The following is a 19,474-nucleotide window of genomic DNA, read 5'->3' as shown; positions in this document are numbered from 1 at the left end:
TTATTTAATAAATATTTGAATGATAGATTTAGATATTTAAATATTTATAATATTTAATTACATATTAAAAAATAAAAAATGAAATATTTTTTTATTTCAAACCTAACTAAAGTGAGTATCACATTATTAATAATGATTATCTAATTTGAAAAGTCATCAATGAAACACTCCTTACGAAATATTTATAATTATTGAGTTGTAACGGCTCGTATTCTTTTATTTTATTTTTTTCTGAAAAAATTATTTTCTTAATAATTTATAAAAGAAAAGTTTTTAATATTTTAATGTTATGAAATTGTGATAGAAATATAAATGATTAAAGAGTTTAATTTTGATGCACCGACGGTGTAAAGTTTTTTTACACCGTCAACCAATCAGATTTCAAGGATGTGACATGTCAATTAAAGAAATTAAATGAAAAGAGAGATTTTCTCACATCCTTGAAATCTGATTGGTTGACGGTGTAAAAAAAATTTACACCGTCGGTGCATCAAACTTTTTCTCATGATTAAACCATATAATTTAATATTTTAGTAATAACATATTAAAATAACAATTAAATATGTTAGAGGTCCCTCTATTTTATGGCTCTTTTGGTTTAGGCCCCATAAATATTTTTCCTTGGAAAACACCCTCAAATGAAAAATAATAATGTGCTTTCAGTCCCTGTCGTCAAAGTCCATTAAAAAAAGGTGACTTAGCAATTTGCATGGAAATGAGAAGAGAAATTTGAAAATGTCTAAGGTAAGGTTTGAACCCCCAACATGGAGCTTTATGGGTAAAACCTTTACCACTAAGCTAGGAGCTCTACCATTTATTTGTCTGCAGAATTTAATATATATCTTATTGACAATGACATTGTTAAAAATTCATCTTAAAATATTATAAAACGTTCCAATTAAGATTTAAACCCAGAATATTAAAGCTAATAACCAAGACCTCTACCACTAAGCTATTGATTAATTTTTTATATTTAGCGCACAATTAAATATAAATTTAGAAATAAAGTGATATTGCTAAATTTTTTAATGCTAGATAAACCCCTTATGGGTAGTGTTCAAAATTGCATTTTGTTCTTTTTTTGACCTGTAGAAAATGTACAAATTTTAAACAAAATAAAATATAAAATGTCAATATATACTTAAGTAAACTAAATTACAAAACATGAAAATGTTAAAAAAGTAAAACTTGCTATTTTATTAGAGTTCAAATATTGATGAGTATTGGACTGGGCGGGACATAAGTATCCCCTATTCCCGCCCAAATCGAGCATTTAGATGAACGAAAGCAGCCATGGCGGGGTTTGTGGAACAACGTCGAAGCCCGCCCTTCTTTTGGATGGGTCCACGCGTCAGCTGGAAGAATTCCTTTAGTTTTGTCTTATATGTATAAAGGCTTGGGCCCCGATTGTCAGGCCCAAGTACAGAGAAAGTCCACGTTATGATCATTCCCTCTATAAAAGGAGAGGTCAACCTCTTGTAAAAAGCACCTTTCGAACATTTAATGAGAATATTCCTTTTGTGATATTTTTAGTACTCTGCTAGGGTTTACTTTCTGTCAGTTTCCGACGTCAGATCTCCCTAGTACGGAACATTGGCGCCGTCTGTGGGTCTTACTTCGATCTACTACTTGACATAGAAGGTGCGTTTTAAGATCCATGGAAACTCGTTCGTGTGGTGTGGGCCGCCGCGATCATCGCCGGAGGGGTGGTCGTCACGGCGGCCGCGGCGGTGGACGGTACAACAACCGCGAAGTACCTCAAGAGCCGGAGCAGGAGGCTTCTTCGGCGGGGGTTCACTCGGTGGCGCAGTCACCGGTCTCGTTGGTGAATGCAGCTCCAGGAAGACCTTCAGATCTGATAGCTAGATCAGATCCAGGAGTCAGGCGACGATCAGCGCCGCTTGAATATGTAAATCTGGATGACCTCAAAACCAGCGTTCCGAGAAGAGCGCCAGAGGTGGTGACGGGAATCACTCCGGCGGCCTTGCAACAAATGTTGGACACTTTGCAAAAAGTACAAAGCCAGAACGAGCAGTTGCAAGCCCAGGTGCAGTACTTAACTCAGCGACGAGACTATAAGCACGAACAACGACTCGAGGCCGAAGACGTTGTTGAATTCCAGCCTTTTGTTCCCGCCATCACACGGGTGGGCATACCAAAGCATCTGCAAACGATGGCGTTGGACGCCTTTTCGGGCGACTCAGACCCCATGGAACACTTGCGTTATTTTAACACGAAAATTGTTATTGGAGGAGCAACAGATGAGGTGAAGTGTAGGTTGTTACCATCAACATTCAAGGGGATGGCGATGCAATGGTTCATCCGTCAACCGCCCTTCTCCATTGACAATTTTACTGATTTGTCCACAAAGTTCTTAACTCAATTCTCCGCCAATAAAACTACCAAGGCAACCATGTTTGATCTTATCAGCATACATCAACAGCCAGGGGAGAAGCTCAAGAACTACATGGCGCGATTTAGTAAAATGGCTGTTCAACTGGAGGAAGGCAATCCGGATGTTTGCCTTGCGTCTTTCAAAAATGGTCTTCGGGCGGGTGATTTGAATCGGGACTTGACGAGGCGACCAGCAAAAGACATGATGGACCTTCGTGCTCGTGTTCAGGAATTCATATTAATTGAGCAGGATGATCAGAAAAAACAAGAAAGAGAGGAAGGACGCAAGCAAGCCCATTCCGGCGGGGTTTCGCAGGATAAACCTAAGGCGGGGAAGGAAACCAGGGTAGCACAAACCCCCCGTGTACCAAGACCGGGACCATATCAAAACTCTAAACCCGGATTTCAAAATACATGGCACCGCAATTCTCAAGGTCCCACTGCAGCCACAACTGGTCAGCATGGTACTACGCCAGCTCCAGTTCCACTTACAAAGTTAAATGCGCCCTTAAGCACCATTTTAAGAGTCGTTGGGCAAACAAATGTTGTGCAGTACCCGCCACCACCGCGGCGACCGCCAGCTAATGTAGATACCAATAGGTGGTGCGAGTACCACAAAGCGTTGGGGCATACGACGGATAATTGTTGGAATTTGAGGCGGGAAATTGATCGTTTGATTAAGGCTGGACATCTGGCAAACTTCGTTAAAGACACAGCAACGCCAGAAGTCGCTAGGATCACCCAAGGAGACAAAGGCAAAGGCAAGGAGATAGTGGAAGAGTTGGGCGATCCTGTTGGGGAATGTTCATCTATTGCAGGAGGATTTGGCGGGGGTGCAATTTCAAGTAAGGCTAGAAAACGCTATGTGGCGGCGGTACACTCAGTACATGAGGCAAGCGAAAGCGAGTGTTGGGTGAATCACTCCCCTATCATATTTACCCCTCAGGATTTTGCGCACGTGATTCCCCATGACAACGATCCAATTGTGGTAACAATCAGGGTTAACAATTATGTCACGAAGAAAGTATTTTTAGACCAGGGGTCTTCGGCGGATATCATTTATGGAGATGCCTTTGATCGCCTGGGGCTAAAAGAGTCAGACTTGAGGCCGTATAAAGGAACCTTGGTAGGGTTTACAGGGGACCGTGTCACTGTTCGAGGATATGTAGAAATACCAACTGCTTTTGGCGAAGGAGAGTTTGTAAAGAAATTTCAAGTGAAGTACTTAGTCCTGGCGTGCAGAGCCAACTACAATGTACTCTTGGGACGAGATACCCTCAACAAGCTATGTGCTGTCGTTTCAACAGCTCATTTGACTGTTAAATATCCAGCCTGCAATGGAAAGGTTGGGGTATTACATGTGGACCAAAATGCAGCAAGAGAATGTTATCTAAGAAGTGTGGCGCTTTATGGGCGTAAGGCCGCCAAAGAAAGTCACAGAATCACAGAAATCTTTCCGCAAGAGGGATTCAGTTTGGATCCAAGAGACGATGCTGATGATTTCCGCCCACAACCTCTGGAAGAAACCAAGCAAGTGCAAATTAAGGATAAAATTTTAAAGATTGGCAGCAGTTTGACAAAGGAACAAGAGGAAAGGTTGATCACGCTGCTATGTGATAATTTGGATCTCTTTGCATGGACCATCAATGATGTACCAGGGATTGACCCCAATGTGATCACTCACAAATTGGCTATTCGACCAGGGGCGACCCCAGTCATCCAGCCAAGGCGGAGAATGAGTGATGAAAAGAATAAGGCAGTACAATTAGAGACCGAGAAACTAATCAAGGCCCGCTTCATCCGTGAGGTGCAGTACCCGACATGGCTCGCCAATGTTGTGATGGCAAAAAATCCAATGGGAAGTGGCGAATGTGCACGGGCTACACAAGCTTGAACAAAGTGTGTCCTAAAGATTCATATCCACTTCCCAATGTTGATAAGCTTGTGGATGGAGCGTCGGGGAATGAACTTTTAAGTCTCATGGATGCTTACTCGGGCTACAATCAAATCATGATGCATCCATCGGATGAAGAAAGTACAACATTCATGACCAATCAGGCGAATTATTGTTACAAGACAATGCCTTTTGGATTGAAGAATGCAGGAGCTACGTACCAACGGCTCATGGATAAAATATTTTCAAAACAAGTGGGCAGGAATATGGAGGTGTATGTGGACGACATGATCGTAAAGTCCGCCAGGGCTAGTGATCATGGCGGTGATCTTAAGGAAGCGTTTACTCAATTAAGAACATATCAAATGAAGTTGAATCCTGAGAAGTGTTCTTTTGGGATCCAGGGAGGAAAGTTCTTGGGATTCATGTTGACATCGAGAGGAATAGAAGTGAATCCTGATAAGGGAAGGGCGATCTTAGAGATGAAAAGCCCAACAAGTGTCAAAGAAGTTCAGCGTTTGACAGGACGAATGGCCGCCTTGTCACGTTTCTTGCCAATGGCGGGTGACAAAGCGGCCCCATTCTTCACATGCTTAAAAAAGAATTCAAAGTTTCAGTGGACAGAGGAATGCGAACAAGCTTTTACCAAATTAAAGGAATCATTGGCCACATTGCCAGTACTTTCCAAACCAACACCAGGCTTCCCATTAGTGCTCTATCTAGCAGTTACTGACAAGGCGGTGAGTACAGTGTTGCTCCAGGAAGAGGGGAAAAAGCAGAAAGTTATATATTTCGTGAGCCATACTTTACAGGGGGCAGAGTTGCGGTACCAAAAAATTGAAAAGGCTGCATTGGCGATTATGAAAACTGCGAGGCGCCTTAGGCCTTATTTCCAAAGTTTCCAAGTCAAAGTTAAAACTGATGTCCCCTTAAGACAAGTACTTCAGAAGCCTGATTTATCGGGGCGATTGGTTAGCTGGTCAGTGGAATTGTCAGAATATGATATTTAATATGAGCCAAGGGGCCAAGTCACAGTTCAAAGTTTGATCGACTTCGTGGCGGAATTAACACCCACGGAAGGCGAGAAGACTCGAGGAGAATGGGTCCTATCTGTGGATGGATCCTCTAATAAGACTGGAAGTGGGGCTGAGATAACAATTGAAAGTCCAGACAAAATGATCATTGAACAGTCTCTAAAGTTCGAGTTCAAGGCGAGCAACAATCAATCTGAGTATGAGGCTTTGATCGCCGGCTTAAGGCTAGCCATTGAGCTGGGGGTCCAAAAGTTATTTATCAAGGGAGATTCGCAGTTAGTGGTTAAACAGGTGAAAGGCGAGTACCAAGTAAAGGATCCGCAACTTTCCAAATACTTGGAAGTGGTACACAGATTGATGATGGAGGTCAAAGAAATTAAGATAGAACATGTCCCGAGGGGCCAAAATGAGAGGGCAGATGTGTTAGCAAAATTGGCAAGCACAGGGAGATTGGGCAATTACCAAACAGTCATTCAGGAAACCCTGCCTCGCCCGAGCATTGATTTGGTAGAAATAAAGTTGAAAGCAGTCAAGACAGTAATTGAAGGCGAGCCTTCTTGGATGGAGTCAATCAAGATCTTCCTAGAAAACCCTCCAAAGGATGACAATGTGAACACAAGAGCGAAACGAAGGGAAGCCAGTTTTTACACAGTGGTGGATGGTGAGTTGTATCGGCGGGGAATTATGTCCCCTATGCTCAAATGCGTTGACACCAAGAACGCTCATGGAATAATGGCGGAAGTCCATGAAGGTGTTTGTTCAAGCCATATAGGCGGGAAATCCTTGGCGGTGAAAATTGTGAGAGCTGGATTTTATTGGCCGACAATGAAGAAGGACTGTCTTGAGTATGTTAAGAAATGTGAAAAATGTCAAGTCTTCTCTGACTTGCACAAGGCTCCGCCAGAAGAGTTAACAACCATGATGGCGCCTTGGCCATTTGCTATGTGGGGGGTTGACATTTTGGGACCATTCCCAGTAGCGAAGGCACAAATGAAGTATATCATCGTGGCGGTTGATTACTTCACTAAATGGATAGAAGCCGAGGCGGTGGCAACTATCACGGCCGCCAAGGTCAGGAGTTTCTTGTGGCGAAGGATTGTTTGTAGATTTGGGGTCCCCAGGGCGTTAGTAATGGATAATGGAACACAATTCACAAGTAATGTTACCCGGGAATTTTGTACAGAAATGGGAATCGAGATGCGATTTGCCTCTGTAGAACATCCACAAACCAATGGGCAGGCTGAATCGGCTAACAAGGTTATCCTGAAAGGTTTAAAGAAGAAACTGGATGAGGCAAAAGGGCTTTGGGCGGAGGAACTACCAGGCGTTCTTTGGGCATACAACACCACTGAACAGTCAAGCACAAAGGAAACCCCGTATCGTTTAACTTATGGGACTGACGCCATGCTCCCAGTTGAAATTGAAAACCAAAATTGGCGAGTGGTTCGGTTTAATGAGAATGACAACGGGGAAAATTTAATAGCAAATCTAATCATGCTGCCCGAGGAACAACGTGAGGCTCACATAAGGAATGAGGCGGGAAAAGTGAAGGTTGCAAGAAAATTCTCAACGAAAGTAGTGCCTAGAAAAATGAGGGTAGGAGACTTAGTGCTCCGAAAAAATACAATACCCGATAAACACAACAAACTTTCACCCAACTGGGGCGGGCCTTACAGGATTATAGGCGATGTTGGAGGAGGAGCTTATAAGTTGGAACAACTAAATGGTCAAAAGGTTCCACGAACATGGAACGCCTCTCATCTAAAGCAGTATTTTAGTTAATAGAAACAACCAAAGGTGAATGAAGCCGCACTCTTTTTTCCTTTCTTTGGAGAGGTTTTTAATGAGGCGGCATGTAAAAAGAATGGGACAATTGTTCTCATGTGAAAGAAAATTAATGAAAAGGTTATTTCAACAGAATCGCCTGTATTTTTTAATTCAATATAATTTATATTACGAGTTCATGCAATGCAAATCGTATCAAAGTATGCAATACTGCGAGTAAACCTTTCGGAATAAGAAAGTGTCGCCATCAAATGTTAAAAGCCTTGGCAATTCTAGTGGCCACTAGAAACCAAGCCTCGTCGAAAAATCGGCTAAGGTATGCAAACCTAAGTAACAACAAAAGTTGGTAACAACTAAAGGTAACAACGAATGAACTTAAAATGATATCCATTGAAAGTAAGGCAAAGGGGGCGACGCCCATACATGATTTGGAGTGATGATAAAAGACAGGGCAATGCCCAAAGCAAAATTTTAACTTCATGAAATAAAAGAAGAAATTCAAGCCAGGTTCTCATTGTTGGCGTTGTTTCCCTGGCTTGTCCCAGCTTGAGGGTCTTCCTTCTCGTGATCCTCATTCTTGTGCTGCTCATTCCCATCCTCGCCATCTTCTTCAGGCTCACTTTCATCATCGAATTGGGGAAGGAGGTCGAGGCTAATGTCATCATCACCAACTACTTGACCATCCTTGATCTCCTTCAGCCACCCAATACGAGAAAGATCAAAGCCCGGCTCAACCACACTAATCTGCTCTTTGGCCGCCAGAAAGCCTTGAGCAAATTGGAGAGAAGCACGCCCCAAGATGGAAGCATTTAGGCGTTCGTACTTCTTTTCCAGTTTTTGGCACTTGGCCTGAACAGCAGTGTGTTTGTCGTTGATAGTTTCTTTCAGAGATTTGGTCTTTTGAAGCAGCAAGTCAGAAGCCGCCAAGTCATCAGTTAACTTAGCACACCTCTCCTCAGCAGCCTTCAGGTTTTTGTTGGCGGTCTCAGCATCGGCTTTTGCTCGCTCATAGGCAGTCTTATAATCAGCCGCCTTCTTTTCATAACGGTTCTTGGTTGCTATCAACTCCTTCACGCACTGAGCCATTCCCGCCACAGTACTGGCGGCAGAGAGCGCATGATGGATTTCCACAGAAGCAATGTTGGGGGGGCCTTGACCGGAAACATCCTTGTGAATCCGGTTGTCAAAGGTGCGATTCATAAAATCCAATCCGTTGAAGCAAGGATCAGATAGGCTCAGCAAAGGAGGAGGAGCCTCGCCACCAATAGCTGAGCTAGGGCCAGCTTGGATGAATGGAGTTGATGGGCGGCTGATCAGTGCGCCTGAATCCGGTTGAGGTGGCGGGACATTGTCATGCCCCTTCTCAGCCGGACGACCTTTTGGATCAAGAGTTGATTGGTGAAGAGGTTTACCACCAGCAGCGCTCGAAGTTTTTTGGCGCTTTGGGTCCCTGACGTTATCAGAGCCCGAAGTACCTTCATTCTTTTTCTTTTGCTCAGTCTCGGCGGCCCTTTTCTTCGCCGCTGCAGCAGACTGGGCGAGGTATTCCTTCATCTTGATGGGGTTGGCATCAACCTTGCTTTTTCCCATCGTGGCTGCATGGAAAACATCAATTAGGCGAGGTACATGAACAAAAAGAAAAACAAGTTGTGCAAAAATTATAAACTTACTAAAAAATTGATTTAAAGTGCCGGATTTTGACGCTTCAATCAAGTCATGACCAGAGATTACTGGTAATGTGCGGAGGTAATCGGCGATGGCCTGCTCGGATTCATCCAAGGCGTCGTATGAAACAGATATTTTTCGGCGAGGGTTTTTTGTCCAGTAAAAGGGGAAGATAGGGTTGTTATTAGAATCTCGAAACAAATTATTCATTTCAGGCGACTCCATGACTTTGAAATATTTTTTCTGCCACACTTTGTAATGACTTTTAAGGGCGGTGAATCGGCTCATGTTCTTGCGAGCCAAAAGAGGAACCCACTTGATAGATGTAGGTTTTGTGGTGACTGTCTTATAGAAAATGAAAAACAAGGGATAGGTGGGAGTGCAACTCAAATGTTCACAGAGAATTTCAAAGCAGCGTATAAAGCCCCAGGCGTTGGGTTGAAGTTGACAAGGCGCCACGTTCAAAAAGGTAAGAACGTGACATATAAAGGGCGAGAAAGGGAGTTTGATATTCAAATCCAAGAAAAAATAACCATAAACAAAAAAGAAATCGGGCGATTCATCAGTAGGTTCCTTGCGTAAAAGAACGCAATCATCCTCGCCACAGGGAAGAACATTTAACAGGTGATCTTCGTTATTAGAGGTGGCGGGATTTATCTTTGTAAACCCTTGAGAAGATATTCGAAGCGAACTGATGCTTCCAAGGCTACCCCAGATGGAGCGCCAAAGACACTTATCTTCAACTAAATGCGCATTGGAACGCCATTCAGGCGAAGACAAATCTCCATTAGAGGAGAGAATAGAATCAACGGAGCCGGCGGGACCGGAATCCTCGTGAGTGGAGGGCGAGGATTGTATTTCGATAACGGTGGGGGCAGAAACTTCCCCCTCCGTAGAAGGGGAAGTGAGCTCTAAGGAGGAAATGCTAAAATTTTGTGTCGACATGCTGGGTAATTTCATAAAAATAAAAAAGAAGATGAACAGGTCCAAACAAAGAAAGAAGAAGACACACAGTGTCAAGAAAAGAGAAAGGGGAAGGACTCACCGGAGGAAAAAGCGGAGGATTGAGTAAAGAGAACGTCGGCGATGGGGGAGCACCGCGCAATGACGACGGCCGGAGTGAGCAAGGTTCACCGGAGAACAAAGAAGAGAGTGAAAGCTGCGATGAAAAAGTTTTCAGAGCAAAGGTTTTCAGAAAAGTGAAAAGTGAAAGGTGAAAAGGGTATTTATAAAAGAAAAAGGAAGAGAGAGAATGAGTGGGAAAGATTGCGAAGGATCGTGGGATCGTGGGATTTGAAATTTGAAAAGGTATGAAACGAAAAGACATAACTCCTCGAGACGCGCAACTGCATTTATGGCAAATGATAACAAAATCCCGGAAAAGAAGGATACGTGCGTCAGTTGAAAAGACGTGATTGACAGGTGTGATAACGGCGATGTATCGACAAAGATAAAAAATGGCGACATATAAAGGAACATGAAAAGGCGAGAATGCGACGACAGGCCCATGACTACAAAGAATGGCGATATACTGTAAAGACGTCTCGGCTCAAGGAACCTAAGTCTCATGTCACCTACACAAATGAAAGAACGGCGACACAATTATCAGAAGAACGAGGTAAATGATAAAGGCAGGCGACGAAGCAACGTATAAAGACATTTCGACTCAACTTACTTAAGCTTCATGTCTTGGGGGCATGTGGACTGGGCGGGACATAAGTATCCCCTATTCCCGCCCAAATCGAGCATTTAGATGAACGAAAGCAGCCATGGCGGGGTTTGTGGAACAACGTCGAAGTCCGCCCTTCTTTTGGATGGGTCCACGCGCCAGCTGGAAGAATTCCTTTAGTTTTGTCTTATATGTATAAAGGCTTGGGCCCCGATTGTCAGGCCCAAGTACAGAGAAAGTCCACGTTATGATCATTCCCTCTATAAAAGGAGAGGTCAACCCCTTGTAAAAAGCACCTTTCGAACATTTAATGAGAATATTCCTTTTGTGATATTTTTAGTACTCTGCTAGGGTTTACTTTCTGTCAGTTTTCGACGTCAGATTTCCCTAGTACGGAACAAGTATATAACAAAATAATTTTGTTCATGCTTCTGGTGGGATTGAATTCTTCTTTTGCAAATGTTTGAAAATTTCGTAGTATCACTTTTTTTTAACATATATTTATTTATGGAGTTGTCTAAATGACCAATGACTAATGAGAAAGTTTGAGTTAAATAATTCATCATCCAATCACATTTGAGATAAGTGAGTTAAAAATAAATTAATAAATAAAATATAGAAATTTTAACTCACTTATCTTCAATGTGATTAAATGATGAACTATTTAACTCAAATGACCTCATGGATCACTTAGACAACCCCTTTATTTATTTGTGCACATCAATAAATGTAAGATCCTCTGGCTTTGTGGTAAGTAGTTTTGCAATTAACCTCCATGAAACGAGTTTGAATTTTAATTGGAACGTTTAATAACATTTTAAGATGAATTTTTAGGCAATCTCATTGATAATGAGATATATATTAAATTTTGCACCATAATCAATGACAAAGCTCCTAGCTTAGTGGTAAAGCTTATGCCCCTAAACCTCCATGTTGAGGGTTCGAACCTTCCTTTTTTAACAGACTTTGACGGGAGAGACTAAAAGCACACTATTATTTTTCATTTGAGGGTGTTTTCCAAAGAAAAATATTTATGAGGGCCTAAACCAAATGAGCTCTAAAATAGAGGGACCTCTAACATATTAAAGCCTTAAAATAAAAAAAATTGTCATTTTATTACCTTCATACTCCCTCCGTTCCTAAATATAAGAGCATCTCTAATGGTAGTATCTAATGTTAAATACATACTCATATGATGAGTATTTATTACCATTGGAGTACATATTCAATTCCAACATGGCAAAGATGAGTATGTGGGAATAGATACTCTACATTAGACTTGAAAAGTGAGCTTGTATTTATTACAAGCACTTACAATTAATTAAAATGGAGATAAATAATAAAATATACAAATGTGATGTTGATGGTGAGATCCACTGTATAAATTTTTAAGAGTTGTAGAGTTGGAGTGAAAAGTTAGTAAAATGATGTAGATGATGTGGCATTATAGAGAATTGTAAAAAATGAAGTATAGATATTTTAGTGAGTAAGATATATGTAGATGCTCTAAGACCTATTCCAAAAAATTGCGCTTATTAAGAAAGCACTTAATGTGACTAATTAGTGTATTGATTTTTTAAAAAATGCATGCATTCTTCCCTTTTTACCCTTTGTCATTTTCTCTCACTAATAATCATTGCATTTATACCAAAAGTTATACTTAGTTGGATTAGTAGTAATTAATGGTAGGTGGTAACTTTGGAATTGAAAACATACAACTAACGTGAGGGGTAAATATGGAAGAGTACAAAACATTTTGCTAGATTATTGTAAGAGGTCTTATATTTAGGAACATGAAAATTTTGAAACTAGGTCTTATGATTAGGAACGGAGGGAGTATTATAAATTAGAAGAAAGGAAAATTAATTCTCATAATTAATACAGGGGAGAGACTAAAAGCACACTATATATTATTTTTCATTTGAGGGTGTTTTCCAAAGAAAAATATTTATGAGGGCCTAAACCAAATGAGCGCTAAAATAGAGGGACCTCTAACATATTTAAGCCTTAAAATTAAAAAAAAAAATTGTCATTTTATTAACTTCATATTATTAATTAAAATGAAAGGAAAATTAATTCTCATAATTAATACTCACGACAGAGGTAATAATAACGGTTAGAGAAATGCTATTTCCTCCGAAATGCATCCTCCTAAATTAATTGGATTTGGATCCTCTCCATCCAGGTTCTCTCCATCCCCTCTCCACCCAAAATCTGAGTCATTGATTAATTTGATTTTGAATTTTAAAGGTGAGGATTAATTCATGTTTTCTGTTTCTTCTTAAATTGATCTAAGCCTTTAAATACAATTCATTTTTTTTTCTCTCTTCTTAAATTGATCCAAGTAATTGGCTTTAATTATTGCTTTCCTGGACTTATTTACTGTGATTTTATTTTTTTGTTTTTTTTTTCTTTTCTGTCATTACTTTTTCCTCCATGATGTAAATATAATTGGGGATGTTGTTTTCGGCAGCTATTAAAGAAGCAAGGTTGGAACGAAGGGACATCTGAGCAGGTTTTGTTTCTTACTCTCTTTTCTTTCTTCACTGAAAGATGGAATCAACAGTTACAAATGTTGTTTTAAGTGTGCAAGCTATTGAAGCTAATTTAATTTGTAATAGCTTGTACACTTGCGAAATTGCAATCATGCCAAGTGCATTTATTAGTTACTGAGATTTATTGTTTATGTTGATGATGCTTCGCAGTTCGCTGGGTAGTGGACCAATAACCTTGATTTCTTGTTTAGAAACTCCAATATTCTCTACTTGTTTAAACTTTCAATGCATTTCACATATGTGTGTGTGCGTGCGACGTGTGTGTGTCTATTTTTTATAGTGTGAATCCAAGTAACAGTTGCTACGGCTGAAAGAAGTTTTTCAAATTTAAAATTGTTGAAGTCGTATCTAAGGAATTGCCATTTTATTAACTTCATATTATTAATTAAAATGAAAGGAAAATCAATTCTCATAATTAATACTCACGGCAGAGGTAATAATAAGTAATAACTGTTAGAGAAATGCTATTTCCTCCAAAAATGCATCCTCCTCTCCGAAATGCTATAGCTTTAAAAAGTTTTACTTTTTAATATTTTTATGTTTTATAATTGTTAAAGTAATATTTTTACGTTTATTGTATTTCTATGTTTAGTAGTTTGGAAAGGCCATTACTTATCAGGCATTACAGCTCTTGTTGAGCTTATTGCTTCAAATCCATTCCAATCAATGATGTAGCGAAAATGATTCATAAACATCCGATAGTGCATTAGTGCATACATTCAATAGATATCTAGAGTGAGAAAGGAAGATAAAAAAGACAAGTAAAAAATCTTATATATGATGTGATTCATAAAATAAAAAATAAGCCGAAACATGGCGTGTATGCGGGTTAAAGTGTTTCCACGGTTTAGAGTACTTATTTTTAGAGAGGGGTGGGGTAAAGTTTTTTTCCTGCGCCAGAATTCTAAGTTCCTTTTCATTGAAAATCACCTATTTGTTCTTAGTTTTTCTTTCACCTGTAGTGCTTTCAGATATCCTCACTGTGCATAGGATACTCATGACACAAGCATGTATCATTTGTTAGAGAAATAGTTGGAACACTATGTAATTATTACTCCTTGAGTAATTATTACAACATCATTTGCATGGCATATGATCATAAGAGATTATTATTCCTTTCCTGATTCGTGATTACTCCACTTAGTGAACAGAACAGAACAGAACTTTAGCAGTAATGAACATAACTTTTTTCTCTTGCCAAAGCAAAAGACAAATGAGTATGGACAGGATTTATTCATTGCTTCAAATATGACCAGTGGCTTCGGGCACAAGGAAATTGAGGCAGTGGAAATGATGAAACACTTGTCACATAATGGGTTTGAGAAGTTCATGAAGGAGAATCAATTGGATGCAATGGTGACCTTAGGCTCTAGTGCTTCTCTGGGGCTAGCAATTGGAGACTATCCTGCAATCACTGTCCCAGCTGGGTATGACAGCCACAGAACTGAGCCAAAACTTAATAAAAGATTCCTTATGACTTTGAGCAAGCTACAAGGGCAAGGAAGCCTCCACCTATTTCATTTACCTAAAGAAATTTAAAGAGAAACTCTTGTACTAAAGGATTTCCAATCATTTCAGATTTGATTAATAGAAGTACAGCATAACATATGCACTATAATTTGAGAAAAGTTTAGCATTATAACAATTTACTCATACTATTCACACTTTAATTGATGATATTTCAGAATGATGGTTTATCAGATGGTACATTTTGTCCCCGAGGATTAGCTCATGTGGTAAGAGAGCTAGAGGACATAAGGGTTGGGTGAGACGAAGGGTGAAGGGTCCAGGGTTCGAAAACTCTGAGGAGGGACTCATTTACTAACATTACTAACAACTAACATTTGCCTATAAAAAAACATCAGATGGTACATTTTGAATATGAATACTTGCTTCTGTTGAAAAAAGAAAGGAAGCATAATATAGTAACTCTAGGTCTATATGCAGCATAATATTAGACCCTACCAACAGGAGAGACCGGTGGATAAGAAACAAAACTTGCAGGAATGTCCTCCAATTTCCCAAAAGCCTCTAGTTCCTCGGTTTGCGCCACTAGTGTCTCTCTTGGAATTTTCCCTTCAATGGAGCTTCTTGATCCAGAAAGCCCATGTGGCATCTTACTGTCCAGTAATGCTATGCTGATGGAGAATGCTTGCAAAAGTGTGAGTGATGGATCATATGCTATTGAATATATTCCATGCTGAAAGGGTCTAAGACTGAATGCTGGCCTGAGCTCTTGTCCATTCCACTATGTTTGGCGAAAAAAAGAGATGCATTGGTTAAACTACTAGTCAATAATAACAATGCAAAATAAGTTTAATCAACACAAAAAGTACCTGTACAAAAAGATCAAGTTGATTTTTGGATGATCTTGGTTTTCCACTAGCAAGAATTTTGAGTTTGCAATCCAAATCCCAGCCACCACAGTCACATGATCCACCTGATTTCCAGCGCTCCAGCAGTGAGGAAGGTCCACCATTAATTGGAAGACTATGAACCCCACCCGGGAGCACAACCGTTGCATGGACAAGGTTGTGACTATCACTATAGCGACTTCCCTGAAGCCGATCATCGATGAAACTGATAGCTTTAGGTACTTTGACAACAATTGCACCAAGCTCGTCGATTGGCTGATAATCAATGCCCTGAACATCCTCATGCTCCAGCTTCACAGAAAACAAAACAAACTCTTTCGCGGTAGAGGAGTCCACACTGTTCTGGCTAGTTAAATCATAATAGCGTGAATCAGAAACCTTCATTTGGGCGATGGCGTGAGGAATGCAATTAGGACCTTTGCTTCTGCTTGCTTGATTCATCCAACTTCCATTCTTCTTCTTTACCTCCCTAGAGGTGAAAAAGGTATAGATACAGCTGCATTCATCTTGGGATGACGCGCTTAAGTTCTTCACTGTGGCTGCAAGAATGTTGCTGTCGGAGTTGTCAACAGCAAAAGTGAAAAGGGGATGGCCATTTTTCACAGCAATTCTCAGAAGCGCTTGAGTCATTGATGGGATTTTCTTCTTGTCCTTTGAAGAACCAATGGTATTAGCTGGGCTACAAATGACCCTGTGGATCCTGTCCACTTCCTTCTCTGGCTGTACTGTGGAAAACTTCTCATTAGCAGACCTGCAATTCTTATTTGTTAACACTGAATCCTTCTGAGATGATTCTAAAGAGTGAATGCTCTTAGCTGTCTTTGGTTTCAGCAATGGATCCAGTAACCTCCTTAAAGGGCTTGATATGCTTCTGCCCTCATCACCAGGTTTATTACTGTTTGAAATCTTTGAGCTAGCACAACCTCTCACATTTTCTGAACTAGTTTCTGTACTAGATTTAAGAGCTGCTATGGAGCTTGTACATGACACGTGCCCAACCTCTTTACAATCTGAATCTTTTCTTGTATAGCCAATGCTGATGCTTAATCGACGAAAAGCTGAAGAGCTTTTTGAATTTTCAGATTTTACTTTTTGATCTAATCCATGGAGAGGCTTATTTGCAGATGAAGAATTGGCTATGATTTGTTTCTTTTCCTCAGCTTTTCCAGATTTGGATGGGCTTATTCCCACTTTGACCGATAAGGGTGATGAGGAAGTAGATAAGGGTGATGAGGAAGTAGAACCAGGTTTGGTACTTTCCAAATCGGTGGAACTACATCCTGACCCTTTACACTGAGGACGATTATAGCTAAGTTCATCTGGAAGTGGACAGGAGTGCGAAATATCATGATTGCGATATTCATGAAATAGTTCCTTAGGCTTTTCAGAATAGCTCAATCGACTATAAGTATTTGACTTCTGAGGCCTATGAGGAACTCGACAATGACTATTCTGAGGGCTGTCTCTAGGCAAAAGATGAGAAAATGGATCAGTTTTCCTGGGCGTACCTTGCACAACATTGTCAATACTTGGTTGAGTTGGTTCTCTCAAAGTCTCCACTGTTTTTACTGATCCATCATCTTGTGTTGATATTCCCAGTTTAGCACATGATGCTGCCTCGTGCATTTGGTTATTTGGAAAGATGCCTCTTCCCTTATCAATATCCGGATCCAAATATTTCATGTTGTGTCCTTTCAATCTACTGTCAGGATGCTTCTGTGAAAGATGATCTTCTGCTCTAACAGATTTGCTCTGTGTGTTCTTATTACTCAGGCTACCTCTCAAATTCTGACAATTTCCAACACTTCTTCTTGGGGTTTCAACAGCATGAGAGTGCCCTTGCATTGGAGATGCCATAAAGTGAGATTGCAGTGATGGATGGAACTTTCTTTGATCAGAAGGATTACTATGACCAGATAACCTTTCTGTTGAAACAGAAGAGGATGCATTACTAGATGTTGAACTCCTGCCGTCTCTATGCGACACATGTTTATGACTCTCCTTCCATTGTTCTAGTCGGGTCCAATCAATAACCCCAACATTCAAAACTTTCTCACGATTTTTTCCTCCCTTCTCCAAAAACCCTGGCAATTTGGACATGTACCTTACCAGCTCATCTTCTTCATTTTCCCTACCACAATGCCCTGGCTTGTGGCGACTCACGGTAGATTTTAAAGTACTGTCTCCCTCACTTTTGTTAATTTCATGATGATGATGATCAGCATACGACGAAGAAGGCTTCTCTGGCTTTAACTGGTCACAAAGCTTTCTACTCATGCTGATAGATAGTTTCCTGACTTCTATTTCAGATCTGAAACTTATCCATCAAGTGTCCGAGCTTCAGCCCTGAAACCACTCTACCACCTTCTTGTGTTTGAAAAAAGATTGCAGTGTAGAAAATATTACTGCTTGCTTTTCTTCTGAACAACTGGATTGCATTTGACAAAACAATATAACTTCAAGATACAAAGATTTCAAACTAACTGAATTGCTACTCAATGTGAAAGAGAAAATATATCAAGGGTATCTATCTCAAAAGAACCAAACAAACCCAGCAGTAAGTACTAAGTAGCATCATAAGTCATAACAGAAGAAAATTAGATTCATGGTAATTGGTAAGAGACACAAAATCTATCAGCTACCAAAGCAGGATGAGGCTCTAAGAACACAACCCTCAACAGAAATAGAAATCACAGGGGGAAAGATTTGGGGCTGAAGTATGGCTGGCTACATGACTGAGGTGACTTAACATAACTCTAGCCATTAAGAAAAAAACAGAGAATCTGTGCATCAGATTGAATGATATAATTGATATATGAAAATAAGGTGGCTTCAGAGTTAAAGGACCAAGAAAAATCTAGTGATGCACTGAAAACTGCAACTAGAATACAAATCACAAGCAAGTGGAAGTGGTCCATACAAATGACACAAACCCAATTTTGAAAATGTGAATAGAAGAAGATAAGGCACAAGGACCTGTCTTGATCAGAAATCAAAGATTTTTGCAGCAGCACAACTAAGGGAAGAAGAGACAAAGATCCCCTGCTATCATTAACCACATCCTATGAAAACTTCAAATTCAAATCACATAATAGTTAGGCATCGTTCTTGTCAAGTCCCCAACTTTGAAAGAAAAACGATAAAATTGCACATGCCCATTAACCTTAAACAACATAAAATCGTTTTTTTTCTTCTCAGACATCTTGCCCATTAAACCAAACACTACACATTTGCCAAGTTACCAAATATAGCAGAAAGTGATGCAAATTCTGGGACTAAGAAGTAAAGAAAGCATAAGATTCACAATTGTTACTTCAACATAAGATTAAACAAAATTATGCATAGATAAGGTGAAAACTGGAAATGTATGCATACCGAAGAGGCAGTGAAGGAGGGTGGTGAAGCGTGTCGGTGCTGCAAAAGGACATGGCATTGGGCAAGAGAGATAAATAATGTCGGGCATATACCAAAGAGAAAAAGGGGTGTTAACTTTTCTTCTTCCTCAGTTGAGTTGAGTTCAGAACCCAATGTTTCGGGTTCATAGAATTGAAATCGCGTACACACTCAGCTCAGAGAGAGAGAGAGAGAGAGAGAAGTGAGGATGGAGGAGGTGAGGTGATTTGTTGTTGTTTTGTGATATGAGTGCGTGCCACTGCTACTTGTAGCAGCTGTAGGAGGTGCTGACAAGTGACAATGTAAGAAAAAAGTAAATTCTCCTCTCTTATTAACTCTCCACTTCACCCTTTTACTTTGTAGATCATGTGTTGTTTTGTTACCGGCCTATGATTCACATCGAAAAAAAAGATGTTGCCGACCTATTATACATCTTGAGAGAAAGAAAGAAAATTAGCAGAAGTTGAGAGACAAATAAAAAATATAACATGTTGATAAGTTGGGTGGATACCATTCACTACATTTCGGGTTTATATCTCACATTCTCATAAGTGGATGGTTCGAATTCCTCTATTTTTAGTAAAATATCAATTCGTACTTTTCTTGAGATCTCTTACATACTGTTTGGTTCAAAGGAGGGGAGGGGAGGGATTTTAATGGAGGGGAGGGAAGGGGAGGGGAAGAGAGAGGGGGGTTTTAATACTAATTAC

The 19,474-nt window shown here is 40.2% G+C and overlaps 1 protein-coding gene across 2 annotated transcripts; it reads right to left on the bottom strand.

Annotated features, from left to right (window-relative positions):
* Positions 1–14,604: 14,604 nt before the first annotated feature.
* Positions 14,605–19,132, bottom strand: LOC130747295 (uncharacterized). Of its 2 annotated transcripts, XM_057600185.1 has the most exons (3): positions 18,747–19,132; positions 15,333–17,799; positions 14,605–15,244 (listed from the first exon to the last, which is right to left on the bottom strand). In XM_057600185.1, the coding sequence occupies exons 2-3, from the start codon at positions 17,646–17,648 to the stop codon at positions 14,951–14,953; spliced, it is 2,610 nt and encodes an 869-aa protein (XP_057456168.1). In that variant the 5' UTR covers positions 17,649–17,799; positions 18,747–19,132; the 3' UTR covers positions 14,605–14,950. The 2 variants fall into 2 exon arrangements, with proteins under 2 accessions (XP_057456168.1, XP_057456169.1); XM_057600186.1 differs by lacking the exon at positions 18,747–19,132 and having other exon boundaries at positions 15,333–18,706.
* Positions 19,133–19,474: the final 342 nt, after the last annotated feature.

The sequence above is a fragment of the Lotus japonicus genome, chromosome 3 (assembly GCF_012489685.1).
Source record: "Lotus japonicus ecotype B-129 chromosome 3, LjGifu_v1.2".
NCBI lineage: Eukaryota > Viridiplantae > Streptophyta > Magnoliopsida > Fabales > Fabaceae > Lotus > Lotus japonicus.
This window is presented reverse-complemented; position numbering and strand designations above follow the sequence as displayed.

Coding starts and splice junctions, on each gene's coding strand:
- LOC130747295 (XM_057600185.1), bottom strand. CDS start 17,648: ATGAGTAGAAAGCTTTGTGACCAGTTAAAGCCAGAGAAGCCTTCTTCG. Junction 15,245..15,332: donor AACTTGATCTTTTTGTACAG/GTACTTTTTGTG, acceptor CGCCAAACATAG/TGGAATGGACAAGAGCTCAG.